The following is a 25651-nucleotide window of genomic DNA, read 5'->3' as shown; positions in this document are numbered from 1 at the left end:
AAGTTCCTTTTATTTTGCAAAAAATTTATTACTCACTGTTGTACAAAATATACCTAAAATGTGATGTCTTTGCAAATTGTCTATTTGAAGAGAACAAATCTTCACAATTTTTAAGCTGATTCAACAGTAACAACCAGTGAATTATACATCTTGAAGTATTTCATTTGTAAGCTTTACACAAATGTTATTTGGTACTTAGTATTAGTAAACCTTAGTATTTTACACAAAGTTTTCATTCACATGATTAGAAGATACAATGAAAATGATGTTTTACAGTTCATGTTTTAAAGCATCTCAATTACTTTTCTGCCTTTGGTTTTACAGAAATAGCTGGCTTAGTTCAGTAATTTAATTTTTAAGAGACAAACAAGTAGAAGTGATTACAAATTTGTCCTAAAAATGAACAAAAACACAAGAAATTAATTATCGATGTTTGTTGAAATGTACAAGAAAAACTGAAAACACTAAGGTTAATTAGACTAGAAAACATTATTTTTATTTCATTAAGTTTTTAACTCCACTGTGGAAAGTTGGCAGCCATCTACCTAAACCAGACAAATCCAATTCAACTAAAGTTTTAAAACAATATATCAAATTTGTATTAGTATTATAGTTCATGAGGAAAGAAACCGTATTTCCAGAGGTTTCTCTACACCACCCCCAAATAACTTTCAAAAAGAGTGCATTCTGTTATTTATCCCTGGTCCTTCTGAATGATAGGATTTTTATATAATTTAAAAAACAACATTAAACATTTAAGGGCTGGGGGTAGAAGACATTAACATTACCTTAAAAGGTGTATAGCCAACAACCGAGGATAAAAATACAAGGCACAAAGAAGTAAGAATCATTAGGGGACCGATCTTCACCTTGCATAAAGTCATCAAAGCTCCACTTGCATCAGCAGAGCTATCGCGACATACATGAGCCACAAGTCTGCCTATCCATGAAGAGCAAAAGCAAATGATGTTAGTGAGAAAGAATAAAGAATAGTCTTCAGAAGAGTAGCATCAGCATGCATTTTTTAAATAAAGTAAGGTAATTAACACCTTGGTTGTCATCTAGTATCTTGCTGCTGGTCACTGTCACTCTTTCCACTGGTAGTGTATCCAGTTCAGGATTAATCTGTCATCACTTTCCAATGGTAGACCAATGTTAAATGTATTTTAGTCTATGAAGTTATTAACCACAACTAGTTCTTATCAGAAATACTCTGAAGCCCATTTACAGTGCGAAACAGAAGGTTTCAGAAGTACTGTTTTATAGCTTTGGTAAGATTTTATACTATTATGGGTTTTCACTGACCATTATCTGTGTGGAATGAACTGTAACCACCGGAAGTCATCAGCAGCTGTGCACTGAAATTTAGAGCAGTGTTACTGTTTGTTTTAATTCCTTTTACAGATCTTTATCTACAGTAAATTTTTTAAAAAATACTTCTCTATGGCCTAAGTCTACAGAGCAAATCCTAAAAGAACTACAGCAACAGAAATAAGTAATCGCACAAGTTTCTCTTTCTCACAGGCAGGAAGATGTTCTTTTAAGGCACAAGAGAAATCTTAGAGTGCAGAGGACTGATTACTTAACCAGGAGTGCAAATAATAAAACCATACAAAACCTGTGAAGCAAAGGCTGAATTCAAGAAATGGCTTATAGCAGCATTCAGGTTTCACTACTGTCATCTGCCAAAGGTATTTCAGACTTTTGCAAATATATATAGTGTATATGTATGCTTAATCCAGTAAAATGACAAATGAGATTCAGAGGATTTCTGCCAGAGATCTGTGTAAAAGCTTACCTCTACAACAACCACATAATACACTCAAACCAGACAGATTGTCACAGTGTAGTTCTGCATCTCAAACAGAACTGTCTTTAAAGCACATTGTTAATGCAGTGTATCCTCGATTGATTTGAGCTGTATTTTCTGTCAAGTTCTACTCACAGAAAGAAAGTTTAACAAAGTCTGTAACAATGCAAATAAAAAAGGTAGTGGTAGCTACACTGGACATAACTCTTGGCAATGTTCATTATTTATGCAACGATACTATGTTAGAACTCACAAGAAACCGAGGTACAAATTTAGGTCACGTAAACATGAGATTTGTCTTGCATTCACCCAAAGTACAATAGTTACCTCTATTTCCTGATTTTTTTTTTTTAATCTTTTATTTCCTTAAAAGAAAAATATATACTCGCATACAATGCTGATATTCTATGGGGTGATGTAATAAATCCCTTAGGATAGCAAGTTTGATGGGTGGTAACCCATTAGGAGAAAAATATATTTTTTAATATTATTTTACATATATACAATATATATATTTAATTTTCAATCAAAATATAAAGTTTTCTAATGTATTCATCAGTATTTTTAATGTGAAAAGTGTTTTGTATCTCAGCTTGTATAACTTAAAAATTAACAAGGTATTTGATATCTACCAGTAATATTTTTGGTTTATTTCTACAGAATTAAAAGAAATCAAAGAAACAGTGAGTTAAAAAGCTTTCCTTCTCCAAAGCCAAATACAATAAAATTTTGAAGCTCAATAATTAATTAAAAAGACAACACCAAGTTTTGCATTTTAAGTAATCACAAAGAATAAGAAATATAATCTAAGTAGAAACTAGCATTACTACATTAATATAGTCTAAAGAAAAAATATTTTTAATCTCTTATTTTTGATGCATCGCGTCTAGTAGAGAAAATTGTAAATTTAAAGTAAGAGTTCTTTACACTCTCACCAGTCTACAATAATTTTCACAAACCTCTCCCCCCCTCATTTCCAGAATACCCAATGTCACAAAAGTATGACAGACACTTATGTACAGTTTTTCGGCACTGTGAAAGGCACATTTATCTTTTTATGCATGTTTCTGCTAATGTCCTAAACTTGGGTTCCAGCTGATCTAAGAAGTCAAGTGCTTCTTCTTCATGCTGATCACTGCAACAGCCTACAGAGCCAGCCAAGGATCCTCTTCCTTCATAATTATATGAAAGGAGATAATCTTCAGAATGCTTCTGTTCTTCATCCTGTCTGCATAGGTGCACCTTCTGCATAGGAAGAAAAACACACCTTATTATTTTCTTAAATTGTTATCCTAAACATATTGCATAAAAATAATTTCTTTTGATTTACCTTTCATTGATTAATTTTTAATCAGAGTGTGTCCTCTAATGGATTCCTACATACAAAAAATGCACATGATTGGTCTATATCATTAAGACTACAAAATAAAAGTATTAAATAAAGAAATAATTTCTACTAATCATGTATGTAACAATAGAAGAGGAAGAACCTGTTTAAAAAACCTGTCGAGCAACTAAAATCCACTTGAAATTAAATGACTGATTTACACACAACTAGTTAGGCAAGTAGTGAGTTTTTGATCTCCGAAGATCAGAATAACTACATTTCTAATGCTTTACCTTCATTCCTGCACCACTGCTAAGATAAGTATCAGGTTTAAGTTAGTACAAAGCAAGCAGTAAGAATAAAAGCAAACAGACATTGTCAGAAAAAAAAAAATCACAAAAGCCTGAGTTATGTAAATCAGACAATATTCCAAATTAACAATAGCATACTGCCTATGTTTAAGCTAAAAAAGAAAGCAATTTACATTTGTGTCTAAAATAGATAAAGGTTGACTTTTTGACAGGGCAGTATTCCAAAGGAGAGGCAGGGAAGACAAGGAGAGAAAAAATGCAACAAAACCAAAAACGGAAAGCCACCTTTCTAGCACAAATTCATATCTTCCTTGAAGTCTGCATATATTGATCATAACCTACACTCCAAAAAGAAAGAAAAAACAAAACCAAAACCAAACCAGTTTCAGAATACTTACTTCACCTAAACGAGGGTGTGTGAAATTATGCCACTCTGAGTAGGAGTATCTACATGTATCCATCATAGTCTGTCCTCCTTCTTTGACTGATCCCAGAGACTGATGTCCGCCTCCCTTGACCGATTCCAAGGTATGACCCCTTCCTTTTACCATTTCAAATGTTTGATGGTCTCCTGTTTTTATTCCATATCCTCCTTGATCATTTGTGTTTTGTAGAGGAATTATATTGTGATCCTAAAAAAGATGCAGCAGTGGGGATGCCTTTACTTTTTTTTTTTTCCATTCAGAGATGAAACAGCAATCAGGAACTGCCATTACTGAAAACTGAAAAGTCTCCAGCTTTGCACTATGAAATTCTGAACAAAAAAGCTATCCTTATTATTGTGTGTACCAAGATCAATAACTGATCTTTGGAAATGATGCTATGACAAGGTGTTCGGGGAAGGAAACCTGCCTGTAAAAACGATATGAGATCCAAAAACTGAATCTTTATCCCTGTTAAACAGCTAAAGCTGTATTATACTCCATATGCTGATTTCTTAAATTATCATGTAAAAAAACCCCCAAATTTTCAAATTCAATAACCTGTAATCCGTTAAACCTGACATACAGTCATATGCGTACATTTAATTCTGTTTCTTCACACATTAGCTCTGTCTACCGAATGAAATATGGAAAAACTACTATGGGACCACAAATTAAAAACTACATTATCAGTTTATAACAGCACTACATCATGCTTCATAGGCAATGAGAAATTTGATACTTTTCACCATTAGGATTGCCTGGTTTTCAAGGTGAAGTAAACTCAATGGTTTTCAGAGTTATCTCCTTTACTTGAGAAGGGCAAAGTCTAGGGGTCAGGGACAGACGAGAAGGGAAAGAGTCTGAAAAGCTAGGTCCTTGTAGATGACCACAGTCCTGGGCTGGACTATGTTCATGGCAAACTGTATCTTAAAAAATTTAGCTGCCAAAAGTAAGAACCCATTTCATGAACACAGACAGATCAACTATATTTTTTCCACTGGTTTAAACATTAACTGTATTCGGGGTCATTTCTTAGGGCAAGGGTAGAAATTGCACCTGTGACAATGACTTATCTGCTAAATTTAAAAAACCTTCTCCAAGAAAAAGCAATAATGTTTTATATAAATACACATTTAACATAGGAAAAATATTAAATTTCCATCTAATCTCATTGCTGAAAATGACTGAAGTGATTAAAATGTTTACCTGAAATATCCAACCAAACAGGTGAAGTCTGGAAGAATTATAAGCAGCCGGGCTAACAAACACAGGATACGCTTAAATATGTATGGTGCTACCAACTCTGCCTGAAGTAAGAATTTTCAAATGCTTGTTAAATAGCTAAGTACATCTAATGATCCCTGCATTTACTGCTTATTTCCTTTACAAAATCACTTACCTGCAGGTGGTCCTGTTACCCATAGCATTTCAGTTTGACATCTTAATTACGTGTTTCTACATTGAAGTGAACAGAAAACTTACCATCACTTCTTCTCCTGGAGCTTCTGTATTTGAAATAATTAAGTTGTGATTGGCACAATCATCAGTCACTTGTCTGTGCATTACTCCAGAGCCACAGCAGCCACAAATTGTGATCAATATTACTATGGAACAGAAGTAAGTGAGGAAGATATTATGAACTTTACCTCATAATGGTATCTACTTCTATTTGGTAGTGAATTTGTTGTAGTAGCCTTTTTAAATAACTTAACATCAAGAATGGTTTAAAAAAAAAAGAAATCAAAAATGCTCATACTCAAAACTGTACATACAAACTTTTTTTTTAAAACAGTATATGGAGTTCTCACTACACTGTTGGATTATTTCAGTTTTCTAAAATGCATCTTGGTTTCTCTGAAAGAAATGCAAGCATCCCTTACAGAAATGCTGTGATGGCAAAATTTCACCGTAATGAAAAATTAAGACCAAATCCAAGTGAAAATTTACATCTTATGTCTAGGAGATTGTACACAAGTTATTTTTCATGTATGAACATGCAGATGTCAAATCATGTCATAAGGAACTAATATGCAAAGCTAAAGGTCCAAATACCAGAAACTTCTGCTTCACAGAAAAAATTACCAGAACCCTGGAGGACTTCAAGTATTATGTTATAGAACAATCTTCTTTAATTCTTTGTATTCAGCTTATTCGTCCTATAATAATACTTTGAGTTGTCATGGAGACTCAGACAGAAACTTCATATAAAAGAATCATGAGCAACTAATACCTCTCCTAAACAAACGACTAAACATTTAATTCAGAGAACAACTCTTTCCTTCTCTTTTCAAGTTCATAGCTTAAAAACAAAGAAGCCCATGAGAAATGGAGCAGTTCCGCCCACTACCCACTGAGCAATCTGATCTCTGAACACAAACTTCTCTGAAAATTGGCCAAGAGCCACTATCAAGCTCATCTAGCTTCTGCAGCTATCAGCTGTCAGCAAGATCTGTATCGCTGGTTCCAGCAGGTCGCCTCCTGATGCTGACAGATGGGAAGAAGATATCCATGACAGCACTCAGAGGATATATAAGGTAAAACCTAGCCACTATAAAATAATGGGTCTATCTGGGAGAGATGCAGTCAAGTGACAAAAGGTAGTGACAAAAAGCTAGCTGATTTTCCACACAGTCCCCCTACTGAGCACACCCACATCTGAAAGTTGCATCTCCAGGCTACATCATGAATTTGGGTACCTGTTCTATTTAGAAAAAACATGCATCTATCTAACCTTCAAAACACGTGTAGGTCTCAGTGTTCTATCCACCTGAGTAAGAACAGCCAGCTGAGACTGAACAGGGGTATGATGATTGTCACCACAAAAAATTATGGGTAGAAAAGAAGAAAGAAAAAACCCGAACTCTGAAGTACTTGTTACTGTAGCATGTCTGGTGATATTTAAAGGTGTTAGTCAGACTATCTCTGATTCTTGTAAAAAAAATGACCTGGCTTTTCTATTACATATCACTGTCACCACTTCACTGGTTAACAGTAATGTTAGTCTTTGGGGAACTCCAGCAACATAACATGTTCAAGGGTTTGGTCTGCTGTGAAAGTATCCAAGCTGTCCTTCAACATTACGCTGGCTCTTATAAAATTCCTTGTGAAATCCAGTGTCTGAGATACTCCATGTTTTAATTCATGATACAAGAAAGCCATGAAAAACTCTAGGAATCAGATTTAAGCACAGAAATGTACATTCCAAAACTAGCACTGAACTCAAAACCAAACTTTGCCATACTTGCCACAAGACAAGATCTGATAAGCACCACAAATCCCATGACCTTTCAGCTCAGCGCTGAATGCAGGTTTTTTTGGCCTTGCTGACATGAACACACAGAACATCTTACATAAAAAAGTACTTAAAAGAATAAGCAAAAATCCATACACAGTAACTACAGGACACGATGAGAGCAAGAAGCCCATGGTACTGAAACAAACAGAGCACTTACATTAAGTTAGTGATGAGGGTTAAACAACTGTCTAAATAAAAAATGCAATACTTGAATCAAGTTTGAATCAGGTTCTCTCCATTAATTTTAAAATTAAATGTTCTGCACTTAATGTTAAAAAAAGGCAAGTGTACTTACGCAGCAATAACAGTGATCCTAAGATCATTGCAAGGATGGCCCATAAACCAAGGGTAACATTTGACCCAGCAAACTGACGGTTCCTGATATCGCATTCAGTTGGAGTAACGCAATCACAGAAGTTAACTGTTACGTACTGCTCTCCTACCTTTCCTCCATTATCAGTAACACTTACAGGAATAGTGTATGTTCCAAATGGAATATCACCCTTGGGTGAAAGATACACAGAATTATCTGTAAAAAAAGACAAAACCAGATCTAGTGTTAACTGTATCTGAAACTCTCTTGTCACAAATGTAACTGTAATCACAATCTTTCCTTCTGTTACAGCTGCATTGCTACCAGATCTGCATTAGCTAGTTTAAAGCCAGCTTAAATGTACCGAGACAAAACTACATCTTGGAAGGATTTATACTTTCAACACATTTTTAATGCTAGAAATGAAAAAGCAAACCTTATACATTCTTCTGACAATATTTTATTTAAAACTCTGAAGTTGATTCAGTTCATTATAGTAAATGGCACTATTTGGGCTTACTAATAAAGACCATCAACTGAACTGGTAAAAGGACTTGCTGAAGTGTGATTGGAATAACTAATCGTAAACTTAATTTATACCCCTTTCACTCTTCAGCTCTGTCGCTATATTCAGTGGGAACAGCTTTAACCAATGGGAAGTAAAATCCATTTAGGCTGCTATCCTGCTTAGTGGCACTGACTACTGGCCATGTATTTTAAGAGGCAAAAGAAATAATTTGTAATAAATATGTTAAAGACAGACACCAATGTACATAATGGTTGCTTTATGACAAAGTATATGAAGCTACGTGTACCTTCTAAAACATTTTTTCAATTTGCCTAATATAAACCTTGAAACTGTCTCACGTCTTTGTTCTCAAACTCTGCCATCTTTTGCCTTTCATCAGCATATATTTGAAAGGACACTTCAAAATCAGATTCTTTTCCTGACAAGACAGTAATAAATGTAGTAAATGTATGCGCTACTCTTCTTGTCATCATTTGCCACCCACCAGCAAACCACCATCAGCTATAATTTTTTTATTAACAAATCTTATGAAACAGTCATTCATTTTGTAATAAGTTATCTGCTTCTATCAAAATTATAAAAATTAGCATAAATATATTAAGAGAGATAGTAATGTTTTCTTTCATCCAGCTCAGATTTATCAAATATGTGCTGGCTGACAGCAGTACTAATAAAAAAAAAAACAAAAAAAACCCATCAGGGTTTTTTCAGTCAGTCTCTAATCAATTTTAGATAAAGCTTCAGTTTTCCAGTCCTCCACCACAACAGCAGCCTAAGAAAGGTTGTATTTCTCTCTGGAGTAATAGCCATTTCATTCTTAAATTCCTTATGAATTATGAATGTATATTTCCGTTCCCAAAGGTGTTGATGCAATGTATTACATTAGTTTTTGTACTCCCACCTAATCTTTGTACATCATAATTTCAGATAGCAGCTGATTGCACCCAAGGGTGCTTGGGACAGATTCTCATTTATGCTTTAAGAGGCAGAATGTAATATCTTTTTCCTTGCTTTTGTGACAGTAGTTTCCTGACTTCTGCTAACTGCTTCAAACTCAGGACAGTTAAGATAAAGAATATTTTAGCTGTTCCTCTTTATTCCTGGCAGATTCTTGATCTCTTGTACAGCAAATGAAACTGAGGAACTGCTACAGATCATCAAAGCTACCTTGTTAGCCCTACTGACTACTCCAATTCTCAACATACATTCATCCAATCTATCCTTACCGTCTACAGAAGACAGAGGTAGTAAAGCTTCCTCCAGCAACCTACAACTAACTGAGGAGGAGAAGGAAGTTGTAACATACCATTGTGTTGAGTTATCTTCCATGAGGAAGCCAAACTACGGTCAGTTATGCGATATACAAAGGGTGTGCTGTAAGGAGACTCATCATCATCCTGTGCAGTAAGACAGATCGGTTTTCTGTCTCTGCACATTATATAATCGGTTGTAGTGATTCGTGGGTAGTTCTTGTTCCCAGGCCGGATAACAACTTGGATTGTTCCAGTGCCTGTTTTGCCGTCTATGAGATGAAAAAATAACCAAATACTTTTAACATTTACTTCTAACATTCATTTATTTCTAGTCCAAACTTTCACAATAAAATATCATCAACTGTAATTCCCAAGTTTAGAAGTAGTGTGGAAAGCAGATGCCGATTTAGCCAAAAGAGAGAGGTACTTTTTAAAGCTCTTTTTGGCTGCTTCTCTTCTCTTGGCTAGTTGTAGAACAGATCAACAGCTCCCTAAGCTCCATATTCTGCATGTACAGACAATGTCTTTTGTTAAGCATGTGTATCTGCGTGGAACAGATACTGTTCTAACAGGAGGATGAGAGGAGAGAGTCCATAAATCTGGGACAAAGGACACTAAGGCAAAAAGAGTCAAAAGCAGAAAGTGAAGGTCTCCAAACTTTTTACTTCTGCAAGGAGAAAATAAATTACACTTCTCTTACCCTCACTTCACCTGGGAACAGAAACACTTTCAGAAACATTTGGCTTCCTTCTGCATCCTTCCCCCTGAGTGACCATGGGGCAGCAGGATTCAACAGTGACACATATTATGTCAAAATCTACATGCAAGAAGCCAATGAGCTCTCCTTTCTAATTACACTTTTTTCCAGTACAGGAATGTCAATGCTTGTATATGCATTCCAGTAAAGTTACATTAAGTCTACTTTTTAAAACTTTCTCTAGAGATAACTGACTGTAGATGCATTTATCGTGTTTAATTTAAATGCAACAGAAATTCTAAGCAATGTAAATTCATATTATTTACATTTAATTTTAATATGTAAGCTTTGGTCAGAGTTAGAATTTTTAGCTGTAATGCAGCTTCCAAAAGTCTGCTCTTTACTCCCACTAACGCTTAAGAATATAAGGGCTCAAAATAAATCCTGCAATTAGATTTATAAAGGTAGTCTATTTTTTTTATTTTTAATGTAAGATACATTGTAGAATTAGAAGTGTGACCTGTAAATCAAAATATTTTTCTTTGATATTCCAATTCCTACATTTAGCATTTGGGAAGTGAAAGGTGTATTTTCATCTCTTTGGCTAGATGATGTTGAGGCAAAACTAGGTCTTTTATATAATAAATACACATACTCAAATTAATCATAAATAATAGATGATCACTGACATTAAATAAACAAAAATTTGCTTTAGAAAGAAAAAGTGTACGACCCTTCCTTTACAATCAGAGTAATTTTTAAGAGCTTGTCACTCAAGCAATACATAGTGTGAACACTGTTACAGAACCTAAATGACTAAGAGTTAAGAATTTGGCAATATATATCAGTGAATACAGCTATTCTTAGAGGTCCTTTTAAATTAAGAGTTTTCCAAGATGTCAACAGAGGAGGAAACATTAAGAGTTGCAAGGTCAACTTTTTTCAAGAAGGTCTCTATGTCCGCTCTCCCTGTTGTCAATTTCATCGCTGCTGGGTGCTACCACTTAAAAAAAAATAGCAGGAAAAGAAAGGAATACAATCCACAGGAAAATCTCTCAATTTAAACTTAACACAAGATTTTAAATGGGAGTAGATAACTTTTGAAAACACTGAGAATTTGCTCCAATTTCTTAAATGCTTTCCTGGCTATATAATATTCTCTAAGCATTTGATAGAGCTATCCCAAAGACAGGACAATGGACTAGGTGAGCCTCTGGTCTAAGCCAGTATAGTTGTTGCCACAGTAAATTTTCACATAAACATCTGTCATAAAACACAAAGAATATTAACAACATTTAGTACTCACTTCTGTCTATTGCAAGGACTGTGATATTGCATTGACCTCGTCTCATTTCTCCTATATCTCGGTCCAAGACTTTAACGGTTCTGACTTCACCCGATTTTTCATCTATGCTGATCCAATTGCATTGACCAGGTGGTATTCGGTAGCTGTCAAGAATAAACTTTGTTTAGTTAAAGACTTCAAATATGCATACACACATATATGTATACGTACATACATACAGATATATGTATTCATATGCACTTACTTGTGTGCCCATACACACACTATATATATAATACTCTATATATAGAGTATTAACAACCATTTCCCCCTTCCTGTACACTGCTTATGCTGTACTCCAAATAAACCAGTAGACAACATTGTTTCATACCATATGCCTTCACTATTTCCAGTTTCTGGATCTTCTGCTAGGTATCTCCCAATACTCGTCCCAATATCCTCACATTCTTTAACTTCTAGGAGTAAGTGACAGGGTTTAAACACTGGTCCCTCATCCATATCCAGGACATTTACTGTAACAGAGCTGGTGCTCTGTGAAACTTGTTGTGAATGTGGTGCCAGCATGTAGGGTGCATCATTGTTGACTGCAATCACGAGGATCCTTTGCTTGGCGCTTTCATAGTCCAATCCCTGTAACAAAGGTGAGGTGTCGTTTCGGGTTTTTTCCATTCAAACCAATACAAAACTTGCTATTGCTTTCACTGTCCAGTTATTAACTAGATAAAACTCTACCACATTTATTTACAAAGAAGCCAGCTATCCTTCTGGAATATCCAGACTGAGACACAGTAAGGGGGCATAGTTTTAAGAAAAAAATGTTAAGTTCTAACTCAGTCAAAAGAATGTAACCTGAGGAACTACCCCTCGTAAGATAAGCAGAGCCAGTGCAAAATTTTAGACGAATACTATTAATAGCTATTTACCAACAGAACTGAGATAAGAATTAAATGTAGTGGGGGATTTTTTCCATATCTAGTTGGCCATTAGTTCAGGTCACATATATCTCCTTTCCAGCAAAAGTCAATCACGCTTCTTGCTAGCACCTACATTTATTTCCTAATAAGACTTTGCCCATTTCAAATATGTCTGAACTTGGAAGTATATATCATATATTCTTCAGACACCATCTCCAAGGTCATTGTATGCCTTTAATAGAGCTATTTATATCCTGAAGTTATAATACTCTCTATTCTACTACAACATTACACTAAATGTAAGAAATTTCAGCTAAGGTTGTATACTAGGGACACAGCTTTAGAAAAAGCTCTAATATTCCGCAAAATAAAATCTGGAGAGCTTTATGCTGAGTTATTAAATTTAATCATAAGTGCTCATCCCTCTCCTTCGTTGCCACAGTGGCATTTCTGTTAAAAACAGCAGTTACATCCTTAAGTCTAAACCCCTCCAATCATGGAACCAGGCAAAACCACAAAGCATTTCTGGAATGATAAAACAAAGAATTCCTTCAATTCTGTGCACGCAAAACTGAGGAGTAGTCTGGAAGCTGAGTTTTGTAGGCCACGTACCATACACAAGCCTCATTTGCATTGCATTATACAATGCGCTCTAGAAGACAGTACAGATCCCGAAGAAAGCATGATTTTCCTGATAGTTACACATACTACTTGAATAAAAATGAGTTCTAGATTATTGGCTTCAAAAGTAACGCCTGAAGACATACAAACTTTCCTCAAGCAGTTCCATATTTACTTACCTTAACAACACACAGTATTCCTTCATTTGTGTTTTTGTCTGTTGTAATTTCAAAGGACCGATCATCATTTCCTTTTATAATTTCATACACTGCTGCTGAGCCGGGTGAACCAGGTTCATCAAGATCCAAAACAGTGAGTCTCAGTATTTCTACATTCACTCTGTTTTCCTCCACTTGTGTTTCATACTTTGAGTATCCAAAAAAAAAAAAAAAAAAAATCGATTTAAAACTGAAAATACTGTTCCATGATGCAAGACTGAAGAACACTGTATTTAAATAAGACTACGTAAACCCAAGGGGTCAATTTACCAAGCTGCTGTAATGTTTTATTTTGTTTTCACGCATTAGAACATTTCTCCCATTTCTCCCTTACACCTTGAATGAAACAGTAAACCCTTCCTGACAGCACAGTCGAAATCTCAGCTCCTTTCTACACTCAAACTATCACTCACATAATTAAGTCTGGACTTCTCCTTTCAGGAAAAGTAAATTAACATAGTTCCTCTCAGTTACATCAGCTATCAATGCAAATTTGCATACATGATAAACCAGAGGATTAGAAAAGCATTGAGGTAGGTAAAAGAAATATATATGAACAAACCACAAGAACTTGAAGAAAAGACAAGAAGGGTGAAATACACCTCTGTTTGGATGGTAAAGGATGAAAGTATTTTTCTTCTTTTTTTTATCTTTTTAAAGAGCTGGGTTATTATAATTATGATTCTTAATTAATATTACTGGCAATATTCTATAGCACTGAGTGGAAAGAATAAGGTACATGTATTCCTCATAGATAATGAATTATTTTACATAAACTTCATATTACAAAATCTCCTGTGGTGTTTGAGCTGTATGCATGGTTATTGAGACATACACTCTGTCCTGAATAGTTCAGATGGCTGCAATAAGCAAAGACTTAAGGCTGAGTGAACAAGAAGTGCTTTAAATAATCCTTCTAGAGAAGAAAAAAAAAAAAAAAGCATAGAAAATCTCAGTGAAAAACCTTGCATCTACTTCACTGACACTAACATTTTCATTTGCAACACAAAAGCAGCTAACAGATGGTTAAACAGTAACAAAGTCATGACAATGCTTATAAATTAATGTCTTCTTGAAAATGGTTAAACTATGGGATTTCTAAGACCATGCATTGCAGAACTGCATGAATAAGTTATGTCAGCTTTTTCCAAATGGACATAAGGCAAATGTCTCAAAACAACTAATGTACCAATTAGCCTAATTAACAAAGAGCACAACAAATAACAGGGCATTCCCAACTGTCTATATTGGCATTAAGCATCATGTTTAAGGGACCACTCACGAGGAAATTTGGAAGGGGATAAAACCAGTCTCTTTTTTCTTCACCTTTTCACAGATATTTCATTTATAAAGACTTACATGTTTCTGTTTAAAGGATGGTGCATTGTCATTTGTATCTTCTAATCGAATCACAACTGTTCCTGTTGTGCACAAACCATAAGGCTGACCATCCATATCTCTCACTTCAACTAGCAAAGTGTAACTGGGAGACATCTGAAAAGACAAATAAAAGCATACTGATGTTTGACATTCTCATTTTTTTAATCACAGTTATACGTAAGAGTAGAACTTCCTATTTTATTCCCATTCCCCAAACCTGCTCTAAATTCAGTGCTCCCTTGCCAAACAAGGCAATTAGCTTTAGGGCTTTTTCCCTACAGTTCAAAAAGGAAAATAAGTAAAATATTTTTTAGTGGCTAAGCAGCACTGAGCTGAGCATCTGTAACGTATATGCTGAACACAAAACGAGGAAGTTTGTAAATCAAGACAGTAACTCCAGTTCTGAATGCCTGGAAGTAGCACTAGGTCTCTCAGGTGCTCCACTTCATTAGTTTGTCTTTAAAAGAGAGACAGTGGACTAATTTTTCAAGCTTTCCTTCCCTCTGTAGTCAGCTGTGATTGTCTCTTTAGTAGTCATGGTGATGTTCGCAGATGCTGCATTTCTCTCTTGCTAAAGAAGTTGAGCAGTGTACCTTCAAGCACACAATTGTGATGCTAAGGTGGATTTTCAGCCAGGCAGCATCATACGTATGCCAGAATATGATTCTTGTTACCCTAAAAAACATGTGCCTATAGCAGTGGTTTTTTTCCTAAAACGACTGCCTTAATAGTAATTTGAAACGCACACACCTATCAGTGTTTCTAGCATAAATAATCTTTCTCATTTCACACTTTATCCAAGAAGTCCCTCCAAATAAAATAAAAACTAAAGCTTCCTGTATCTTATTAACTCGAAAGCTAGCTGATAAGAATGTTGTGCTTTAATTTTAGGAAATGTTATATTATTGACTACGCTTCAGATATGGGAGATATTTCTGTTGAGTAGCAGATGACTGACTACTTCCAGAAATACTGCTTCATCTCCTCTGTAAAGAAGCAAGCAGCACCTCAAATGAAGCATGATTAGGAGGAAATAAGGCTCATGGGACGCATGAACAGAGAAAAAGTAAAAATCCATAGGATTTTCTATCCATAGCTTGCATAAGAAAGCAGCAGGAGGTCCCCTACCAAGATTAGCTAGAACATGGTAGATCTATGCAGAAACTCTTTAGACCAGAAGCATCTTAGAGGGAAACAAAAACAAATGTTAAGAAATTTATCTGTCAGTTCCTGGTCCAGCAATTCACAGTTAAGAAGCTATCTGTGTGCTCTAAATGACAGTTAAAGATGTTTCAGAAAAGATCACCTCTCTATCCAGCTGTGGTGATAATACAGAAATGTCACCTAAGTAAGGATGTATAGAAAATGATCGGACTGATTCTGGAATTTGTGACACAATGCTGTATTTCAATGTAGTATGCAGAGTATAAGGCTCATCTCTGTCTTCCGCAATCACTTTTCCAACAAATACACCTGTGAACACAATACAGTATTTTTAGTTTCAGAAGAATCTGTAAATAATCAAAATTTATTCAAACAGCTATTTCTATTTTAGATACATGAAAACAGCTGTTAGGTCATTGAGCTCTAAATGAAAAGAATATTGAAAACACAGTAAATGGTAGTGAAAATACAGTAACGTGTGAAATTGTCTGGTTTAATCCTCTAGCTATTCTTCCCCTTTCCTTGACAAAGTTGTAATTACTGCAGCTGTCACAAAGGATAATCAAAAGAAATACTAAAACTTTAGACTTCAATTAGTCGTTTTGACAGTGACTTCTAGTCGAGTATTCCAAACACAGCTGAAAAGGAGATGCCAGGGAATATGGGGAGGAGGTTTGGTGCTTTCCAACATAGTTCAAACTGCAGCACTGCCTCTCAGGAGCACTGCTTTACTTCATCCCTACAGCCCAAGTGGTTTTAGAATGTCAATCTAAATAAGTAACTCACCCAGAAAGAAGTAGAACAGCTCAAAGAATGAAATGCAACCAGTGCTTTGGAATGAAGGGGAAGATGGTTTGTTTCTTTTTTCGTGAAGGAAGTTAGACTTTCCCTACTCAACTATCCTTAGCCTAGGAGATGAGTGAGAAACGGCAAACTGTTTCTTATTCTCTGGGGTCCACCTTTCTCCCTGCTTTTGTCCTCTGTTACACATGAGGTGAGTAACGGGGAAATCCCTGCCTTTAACAGGTACAGGCAGACACAAGACTTTTCCACCCACCATTCCCAGGAAAAACCCAATCTCAATTTACCAGCTCAGACAAACACTGTAAGCTTAATAAAAGGCTTTTACATCTTAGAACCTTAGAAACTAAAATGCTAAAAACTGCTGTTCTGTCAAATCAAAACATTTTAATGAAACAGATGATTTCTGATAAAATGAAAAGAATAACGTTCTGAAGTTCTTATACCTTTTTAGGAACACTGAATCATCTCAGTTTAAAAAAACTTATTTTTTACACAATACTCATCACTACAATTGAGATGGTGTTTCAGAATTTCTAATGATTAAGAAATCTTGAGCTGCTCTTTGCAAATTCAGCCTTTGCTGTTAAAAAAAAAGCATTCCTTAGGAAATCGCTGAAATTAACAAAAATGCAAGATTATACCTAGCCATACTGGTACGTAACTGAGCTGAGTAGTGGTAACTGCGTTCAGTATTTTAAAACTACTCTTACCAGGTTTGGAATTTTCCGGGACAGAAAACTGAAAAACCTCCTGCGTAAAATATGGGGCGTTATCATTATCATCCTCTATCCTGATTGTATGTACAAGTGGTACCTCTGGAGAATAACCATCTGGAGTGGTTGCAAAGCAAATGATCTGTAAGACATAAACTCAGTAATTTCCTTCATGCTTAAGCAACATGAAGTATTACTACAGTTTTAGTTCAATGGAGGAGTCAATAAAATTAAGCAAAGCATGACAAGCATATCCTTCTCAAAATCAGGCTCTTCAGCCACTCCATAGAAGGGGAAGTGACTGATATCTTATGATGACAGCAACACAAAACCTTCAAATGCTTTCCAACCTTTCCCCCTTCCATTGTGCACACTACAAGTATTTGAATCACCTTCTTTTTTGCCAAAAACTCTGTCAAACACTTTTTCCAATACTCGTGAATATATTTTTTCCAGGTGTCTGTGAGGCCTTACCAAAAATTTACATGTAAATATTGCTATAGAACAAAATCAGGAACAGCAAAACTCTTTGCCCATTACAACATAATCTAATAAAATGCAGTAATATGTACTGCAAATTACCTAACTATTTAGAAGCTGTTTGTTGCTACTAACTGCTTTCTTACACTTCTTAGCCAGTAGAGAGAGCAGTGTACCTTGTTAACAAAATACCAAAACTGAAAAGCTGGAGAAAGAGGCACCAAAAATATGAGTTTGTCATGATTTTGTTTTTCAGTAGACCTTTTCAACCTTCCCTGAAAAACTCTGCGATAAATTCAAACTCCTCCCCAAAGTGATGCAAATCCAATAGCTCACTACATTTATGTCGTAATTAGAGTCTAAGCAGTGAAAAGCAAAACAACTCTCAAGATCTAGATGACCAGCTACTTCTTTGTCATTGATTTCACCTCTACAACACCAAAGACATTACTCAGAATACATAGGCAATTCCAGATCTTGTCTGCTCCCAGTTTTCCTTCTGATCTAGCTTTCAAATATATGCATGACAGAAAAAAAAAAATAATTACATTTACATAATTTAGGCCTGTACCTGAAAGCTTGGATATTGTTCACGGTCTACTGCACGAGTAGCAAATATGTTTCCAGTTTCTCTTTCTATGTAAAACAAACCCTTCGGATCTTGATCAATTCCCGGTCCACTTGCAGAATAATAAATGGTGTAGTTCTGAGCAGTGTCTGACTGGACCTATAAGGAAGATGTTTTTAAGCCCAAGGAAAAACAGAAGCATCGTTCTAATTTACTTTCTCATATTTAGCACAAGTAGAAACTCTTTAAAAAAGAAACCCAAAACCAAACCTTATTTACTTCTACTGCTTCAACAGCTTAAACTTCACACAGTACAAGATCAGGTTGTCATGTAACTGCCTTCCTTTATAATGTGCATTCATGAGAAGAGGTAGTTAATTCAAACTCAGAAATGCTTAGGACTATCAAACTGTTAAAGAAATAACTGTATAAAAAAATGATGAAATCTAATCTCTCTAGAATACTGAACACAGAAGGCACATTCAGTTACAGATGACTTATTATTTCTGTCTCTTTTCAAAGGATTTGGGGTTTAGTGCACTCATTGAGAATGTTGTTTGAAACTAGAGAAGAAAATGCAAAATGGAAGGGGAGGGATTCGAGCGCAAGGGCAAAAGAAAGACAGAAAGAATAGAGACAATGTGGACCACCTAGACTGTAGCCCAGAGATATGCCAATTCATATAACCTCTTTGCATTTCACTGTGAGCACCAAGGAAGTAACATCCGCAGTCATCTATTTATAAACAACCTCCTCCCCAAATACCTTCCTCATCTACAGAACGCCAGAAGTTAGGAAGGTAAGATTAGTAGAAGAATGATTGCTCTGCACAGACTCTGTTATTACACTTGTCTCTACACATCTGCTACCCGCCACTCTGTAATCTAATGAAGACTAGATGGATCTACAATAACTTCAGTTCTTGCTTTCCTTTTTCACACCCACTTGTTTTCTTACAGTAAGTGCTTTTCCTAATAATATAGGCCATACTAAGTCTCCAGTGTTACACGTATACACCTTGAGTTCCAGAAAGGATGTAGACATGCAGGCGGGATTTCCCCCCACTTTGTCTACAAAATCTTCTTCTAGGTAATGTTTCGGGGGGGTTGTCTGTTGTTGCTGTTTTTTCCAATTACACACTTCAGTGATTTCCAGGCCAAAGAGCTCTCTGATAGCTCACCTCTCTTCTTTTTCACAAGTTTTAAACATTTCCAATTCACCTCAACAACTATGATCAGAAGTTATTTCGGCTGCAAGATCACAAGATACACAATGAACAGGACAAAACAAGACAGAGGAATAATAGCAGGAAGGGTATCAGTAGGGAACACAAAAGAGCTCACTCCTTCTTTTACAATAAGTGACATACAAAACTAGCTTTTGTCATAAAATTAGGATCTTATAAAATATACCTGCTGAATTTGTAGTGGAAAAGGTCCCAGGGAGTTCTCTATCATAACAGATGGAATAGGGCCCCACCTTCTTTTGGTTCGCTTTAGAACTGTATCTCTAGCATGCCTGGTCTTCTGTGTCTGGGTCTAGAAGATAAAAAGACAGGCAAGAATAGACCAATATATTCTTAACTGTGTATATTTTTGCTTAACTACTGTCCAGCATTTCCATCTTTTTTCCCTCTGCTCCAGTTTTCCCACTGAACACTTGGTTTTCCCAGGTCTTCATTTCTGATGACACCTGTGATATGATAGTATTCCATGAGGTTTTTCATTCATTGTAATACTTCCCACAAATAAAATCTGCTTTGATTCCTCCAACACGGCTTTTAACATTCTTAACATTCTTGTCTAAGCTCCTTGCTAGCATCTCCCATTGCAGAAAGGAGGCCTGCTGACCTAAGCTACACAGTACTCAACAATTGCTAAATAAAATATACTTTACATCACAGTGCTCGGCCTGATTATTTGAATTCCAAAAGTCAACTACAGTTACACAGCATGAGGCTGTACTCCACAAAACAGTATTTCACATATATACAGTATCTTGAAATTAGAAGCCCACCTTTTTTTCTTCTTCTACCAAACTGACATGTATTTTCTTTTGTACGTGTTCTTTAATGTCTTTAAGTAATATTGTAAAAGTCTTTTTCTCAGCAAAAGAAACAGCAGATGTTGTGTACACAGAGCCATCCTCTAGAACGTTGAAGTGCCCATCGCTGGAACTGATGAACTCAGCAGATGGGAGGCACTCTTTCAAATCAACTGTAAGAAAAAATATTCAGACAATAATGCAAAATGCAAAGAGAAAAAAAACCCAAAACATTCCCCAAGTAAAAGCTATATTTACTGACTCACGGAGTCTTCAAGAATTTGGCCAAACAGTATTTAAACATCACAAACATAGATTCTAGGATCCATTTATACACTCAGATTTGATCAAGTTTACATGAATTTCTACTTTAGCGTTTGTGTTTCCTAAAGGACATGGGTGCTTCACGGCTATCTTTCAAGAAGACTCTATTGCACTGGTAAAATTATTGAAGCATCAGAGACAAACTAGTATCTTTAAATGCAAAGAACACAGCAGACATGCTTATTACTGGACCAGTAGCTATCACATGCTCCATGACCTACAAAATCAGTGAAGGCGATTAACTAATGCAAATGCCCAAAGGAGATGTTACGGCTTATAAGTTTTGCCCTCAGGAGCAAAGTATTGACTGGTACTATGTGATTTAATAGTCTTGGGAGGCAAAAGGCCTTCAAATTAGGAAGCAGACAGATGGGAGACATAAAGACTAACTTCAGAACAAACAACTGACAATTTTTTAGTATGTACAGGATAGAATCCCATGCAGTTTATAGGAAATACCAGGTTAAGCTCAGCATACTTCTCAGGTATTTTGTACTGCATTTTCTATCACTAAAATAAATTTTAATGCACTTCAAACCTGGTTCATCAGTGAGTAGTTCAGCACTACAACTGGAAAAAAAGCAATATCAGAATAATCATAATGAACTGCAGTAGGACCACAGCACTACATAAAATGATTTTGCACCCTGAAAAAGATGAAGGCCAGAGACCTAAACTGTAGACAAGTACAAGAGGAGTCAGTGTCATGTGCTCAAAATCAAAACTTTTCAGTGATCTTTCAATGGTATTGTAGTGGATGGGGCCCTGCTCTATGAAAGCTAACTGAAAAATTTCCAGAGCAGAGTAGGTTCAGAATTTCACATAAATATAGTGTATGCAGATGATATGTTCAATAAAGAAAATTTCATTTCAAAAATGCAAGCAAAATTTTAAATATGACATGCTTGCTTTCTTTCTCAAGTCCTCCTTTTAACTCTTCAATTAAATATTTCCTAGACTTTATATAGCACCGCAGCAGTGAGTCCTCTCCTTTGCCAATATGTACAATAAAAATTTAGCACTGAAGAGAACAACACTGCCTAACTAGAAGGTGTCTCATACTGCCGCATATTACTGCACTGCATTTCCGAATATATCAGATTGAAGATTTTGTTTCTGATGGTTATGGTAGTCAACATCACGCTCAGTTTGCCATAGTTTACTGGAATCTTTTTTTTTTTTTTTTTTTTAATAGCTTCTCATATACATTCCATAAATCAAAAATATAAAATTATAAAAAAAAAAAAAGGAAAACCCTGACTCATTGTACTGTCAAGGTACGCTCCTTGTATCAAAGTAAAATATATTATGCTCTCTCAATAAATATTGAAGCAAGGCCATTCAAGCTACAAACTTTTTTTTCCCCAAACATTTAACAAAACCATTAAGTTCAATGTCATGTAATTTCTTTCACAGCACTAAAAAAGCATGAAGTTTTGAGTTTATATAAATCAAGTTTATTTGCACATGGAAATGCTGAAGTCTCTGAGAACATGTTAAACACTCAAACAGCAACCTTTGATTTTAAAATTTAACAGCAATAACTTTCATTTTTCAAAGCTAGATTTTGTGAGCACTTGTACTGTGATGAACTACTAATCTACTTTATTTGTTCCTTCCATAGGAATATGGATTAGGACTGCAGATTTGGAGCATACTCTTCTGTTGTCCTAGGACTCATACAGGGCACCTCAAAACCAGGCACAGGCAGCAGAGAATCCTGTAGCAGCTCCTATGCCACACCTTTAAAAACTGCCTTTCAAAGATCGGCCCTAAAAAAAAGAAGCGGGGTGTATTCTGGCTTCCCCCACCCTTCGCAGTCACCTGCACACTGCCCTAAACCAAGACAGACCATCCAGTCAGACAGGAGAGCTCTCCCAAACGAATGTGCATGCAGGACACCTTTGCAACACATCTCCTTTCACACCCTGGATGCCTCAGCACTGCTGAGAAGTCTCAGCCCCGTTTCACAGAGCAGCAGCTTCTAGGTGCCTAGTTGTGTGGGGTTTGTCTTCTTTTTTGTATTTTCCATTATCCAAATGACTTGGTGACTTCTTCATATGACTCTGTGGGTTATGGGTGCACTTTGGACTATTAAGCCACTTATTTAAATACTAAGCCCTAGAGTCCAAATTTTGAAAACATTAAACTCTGCCTTTCTCATTTTAAAATAAACACTGAAAGCTGACAATAGTTGTTTACGCAAAAGTCAAATGGATGCACAGAGCCAGCATTCAAATCCGTAACAAACATAGGGCGTATCCTTCATAAAAAATGCTGATCCAGTTGTTTAACTGGCTGTCCAGTCATCCATTCATTCCATTAAAAGAAAATTAAAAAAAAAGTCTCCTTCACTGTTAATAGCATCTCCAGCAAAGGTGCAATGTTGTATCATTAAGTTGGGCATCTCACAGTTTCTCACCTCTGCCAACTAAGGTCTCAGCCTCTAGTTCAGAAGGAACATGAAAAATAACTTGCTTGCAAGCTTCACAGCACAAACTCAGTACCTAGAAAACAAATGAAGAAATTAGGAAAAAAAAAAACCCCAAACCAACAACTATATGGTATTTTGAATAATAACTACAGTCATCAAAGCTGCCTTGGGTTTGTTTGTTTTTTAAGACAAGCCAACAAAATGGCATAGAAAACACTATTCGGCTTAAAAGACAGGTACAATGCAGCACAGCACATACAGTTTCAAACTGGAAACAAGATCTAACCACTGCTCCTGGATCTGTCCATGGCTTGTGGGTTTTTTTCCTAAAATCATGGCAGCATTGACATCAACACCAAGATTTCACCTACACTATTACTTTAATGGTGGAAAGATAAAATACAACTTTGCCATGCACTCTCTCCAATAGCATTCTTGGCCAATTCAGATCGAAGGTCTCTGTGTATTTAATATGGTTCAAATCGCCAAAACTCCACTCAATAGAACTGTAGGGATGTACAAACATTAAAGGGACAAGTGTCATATTAAAACCACATGACGACATTTGCACTTAAATATCACTCTGCATCTTCAAAGTACATTCTCAACGAACTAATTAAATCTAGCTTCGGCAATTAGGTATGACATAAATAAAATGTGTATCGCAGCAGTCCACTCCCATGTAACCAGTTACAAAATGGGGTCCTCCTCAAAATCCAAATGATTAGAAGGTAGCCAGACCTTTTTATAAAACAAATCATATGGAGGCATGAAGATCTTCCTCGGCAGAGCAATCCAGTCCTAACCTTAGATTACATATATTTGTGCCTGATACATATTGTGTCTACATATCTTCCGCAGTTTCATATCCAGATGTTTATAATTGTAAGCCAAAAATCACACAGACAATTAAACAGAGAGGTAGAAAAATGTAAATAAATGTATTCAGTCTTTCAAGTACATTTATTCTTTCAGGATGAAAGTCTAGTGAAAAGGAAAGTCATCTTTATTTTGCACATACCTTTAGGATTAAAGGTATAAGGAGGTAAAACAGCTAATGGAAATTCTGAAAATGACTTGCGATTCTTATTAAGAGAATATTTAGATAAAATTGTTTTAAAAACTTTAAGACATAAGGAACCTTTAGAAAAGCCATGATCAGCTAAAAAGAAAAGCTGAAATGTGGAATCCAGTCACTGCACTAAAGCAATTTAAATGCTGTGTCTGCATGATAAAAGCTCTTCATACTGTTCCTTTTATACGTACACATAGATACAAATACACCTGTATCTAAAACATCTCTGCTTAACTATGAGTCGGCATTTTATTTATTAACAGACACTTAATAAAACACTTCGTATTAAATTTTAAGTTATTAAAATCACACAACCTTATTACATTGTTCCAAGATATTTTAAGAATCAATGACATCTAATTTTCAAATAGGAATGCCAAGCTAGCCTGCTCTTAGTGCAAAGAACTACTCAAGAATTAAACAAATTAAAATGGTAGTTACTTGTGGATACCAAGATAAATGTAAAAATAAGTTGTGGTGTCCTTTCACTTCATACAAAGAAGACATTTCAGCATTTTGGGGGATTTGGGTGTTGGCTTTTTCCCTACTTGACAGGGGAATTTCTTTTATTCTTTTAAATTAGATTAAGTAGACGTATGAGTAATCTTGCTTGGGTTTCTTTGCGTTTTGTCATGAATATCCTGGCAAAGGCAGGCACACACTGTGTCTGGAATAGTAACATTCTCATTAAAATGCACATATATAATGAATATAAAATTAATAAATTCAGTGCTTCAACACTACCAAGTATTTTTCTTTCAGGCTGATACAATCATCTGCCCTCATTTTATGAATGCAATAATAATAGGGAAGAAAGGGGGTGAGAAACAAAAGACAAACCACTTTCACCTACCCACTATAAAAAATAAATGAAAAGAAAAGGGAAAAGAATTGGAGAATTCTCCCGCTCCCCCAGAGAACGGCCTTTCTGAAACACCTACAAATACAGCAAACTGAAGGCAAAGGAAACCGCTGAAATCGTTCGGCGCACGGCTAACTCTTCCAGAGGAGCCCAGCACGCTCCGCACCACAGGCATAAACCTTCCCATGGGGAGATTTAATCGAAACGAACCGCGGTGTTCACTTTTCCAATGGAGAATCCTTGGGGGCAAATCAGCGCTCTCGTCTGCCGCGTACCCGCACCGGACCCTCCTGCAGCCGCCTCACCGCCAGCCCTAAAGCCCCAAACTACCAAATGCTTCTCTTCTCCCCTTTCCGCACCCCGAGATGCGCCCCGCGGCCGCGCAGCCACCGCGCTCCCTGCGCGCCCCTCGCAAGGACCCCCATGGGGGAGCTAATTAGGAGTAAGACGCCGCAGATAAATCCCTCCAAAGTTGTTTTGTGAGTTGGGTTGGGGTTTTTTTTTTCGCGAAGCAAGTAGCAGGGCCAGCTCCGCGGCGCGGCCAGGTGAGCGCGCAGGTTGCGCGGCGGCGCCGGCTCGTTCCCCCCCCTCCCCGCTCCCACCGGGATGCTGAGGACTCACCAGGATGCCGAGGACCAGGCGGGGGGCTGCGGGGACCATGGTTTGCGGGGACAACGAAGCCGCCGCCGCGGCGAGCGAGAAGGAGGAGGTGGAGGTGGCGCGACTCGGCGGCGGGACGTCTCCCTTGTGTCCCCAGCCGGCCGGTGGGGAGGGTGGGACCGCGC

General features: G+C 36.5%; 1 protein-coding gene across 2 annotated transcripts; it reads right to left on the bottom strand.

The window, feature by feature from the left end:
* Positions 1–739: 739 nt before the first annotated feature.
* On the bottom strand, positions 740–25651 carry LOC104059975 (desmocollin-1). Of its 2 annotated transcripts, XM_054060154.1 has the most exons (17): positions 25488–25651; positions 22918–23002; positions 20145–20344; positions 19541–19666; positions 18132–18287; positions 17078–17222; positions 15706–15872; positions 14379–14513; positions 12981–13166; positions 11637–11896; positions 11267–11409; positions 9317–9532; positions 7464–7697; positions 5356–5477; positions 3847–4080; positions 3141–3186; positions 2918–3055 (listed from the first exon to the last, which is right to left on the bottom strand). In XM_054060154.1, exons 1-16 carry the CDS (start codon positions 25524–25526, stop codon positions 3151–3153), a joined length of 2484 nt encoding a protein of 827 aa, XP_053916129.1. In that variant the 5' UTR covers positions 25527–25651; the 3' UTR covers positions 2918–3055; positions 3141–3150. The 2 variants fall into 2 exon arrangements, with proteins under 2 accessions (XP_053916128.1, XP_053916129.1); XM_054060153.1 differs by lacking the exon at positions 3141–3186 and having other exon boundaries at positions 740–3055.

Source organism: Cuculus canorus, chromosome 2, assembly GCF_017976375.1.
Source record: "Cuculus canorus isolate bCucCan1 chromosome 2, bCucCan1.pri, whole genome shotgun sequence".
NCBI lineage: Eukaryota > Metazoa > Chordata > Aves > Cuculiformes > Cuculidae > Cuculus > Cuculus canorus.
This window is presented reverse-complemented; position numbering and strand designations above follow the sequence as displayed.

What these genes read in the sequence shown, in the direction of transcription:
- LOC104059975 (XM_054060153.1), bottom strand. Translation starts at nt 25,526, where the DNA reads ATGGTCCCCGCAGCCCCCCGCCTGGTCCTCGGCATCCTG. An exon ending in TGAGACCTTAGTTGGCAGAG is followed by an intron (nt 20,345 to 22,917) that starts GTGAGAAACTGT and finishes TTTTTCTTACAG; the next exon opens with TTGATTTGAAAGAGTGCCTC. An exon ending in AACAATATCCAAGCTTTCAG is followed by an intron (nt 17,223 to 18,131) that starts GTACAGGCCTAA and finishes TATGTCTTACAG; the next exon opens with ATCATTTGCTTTGCAACCAC.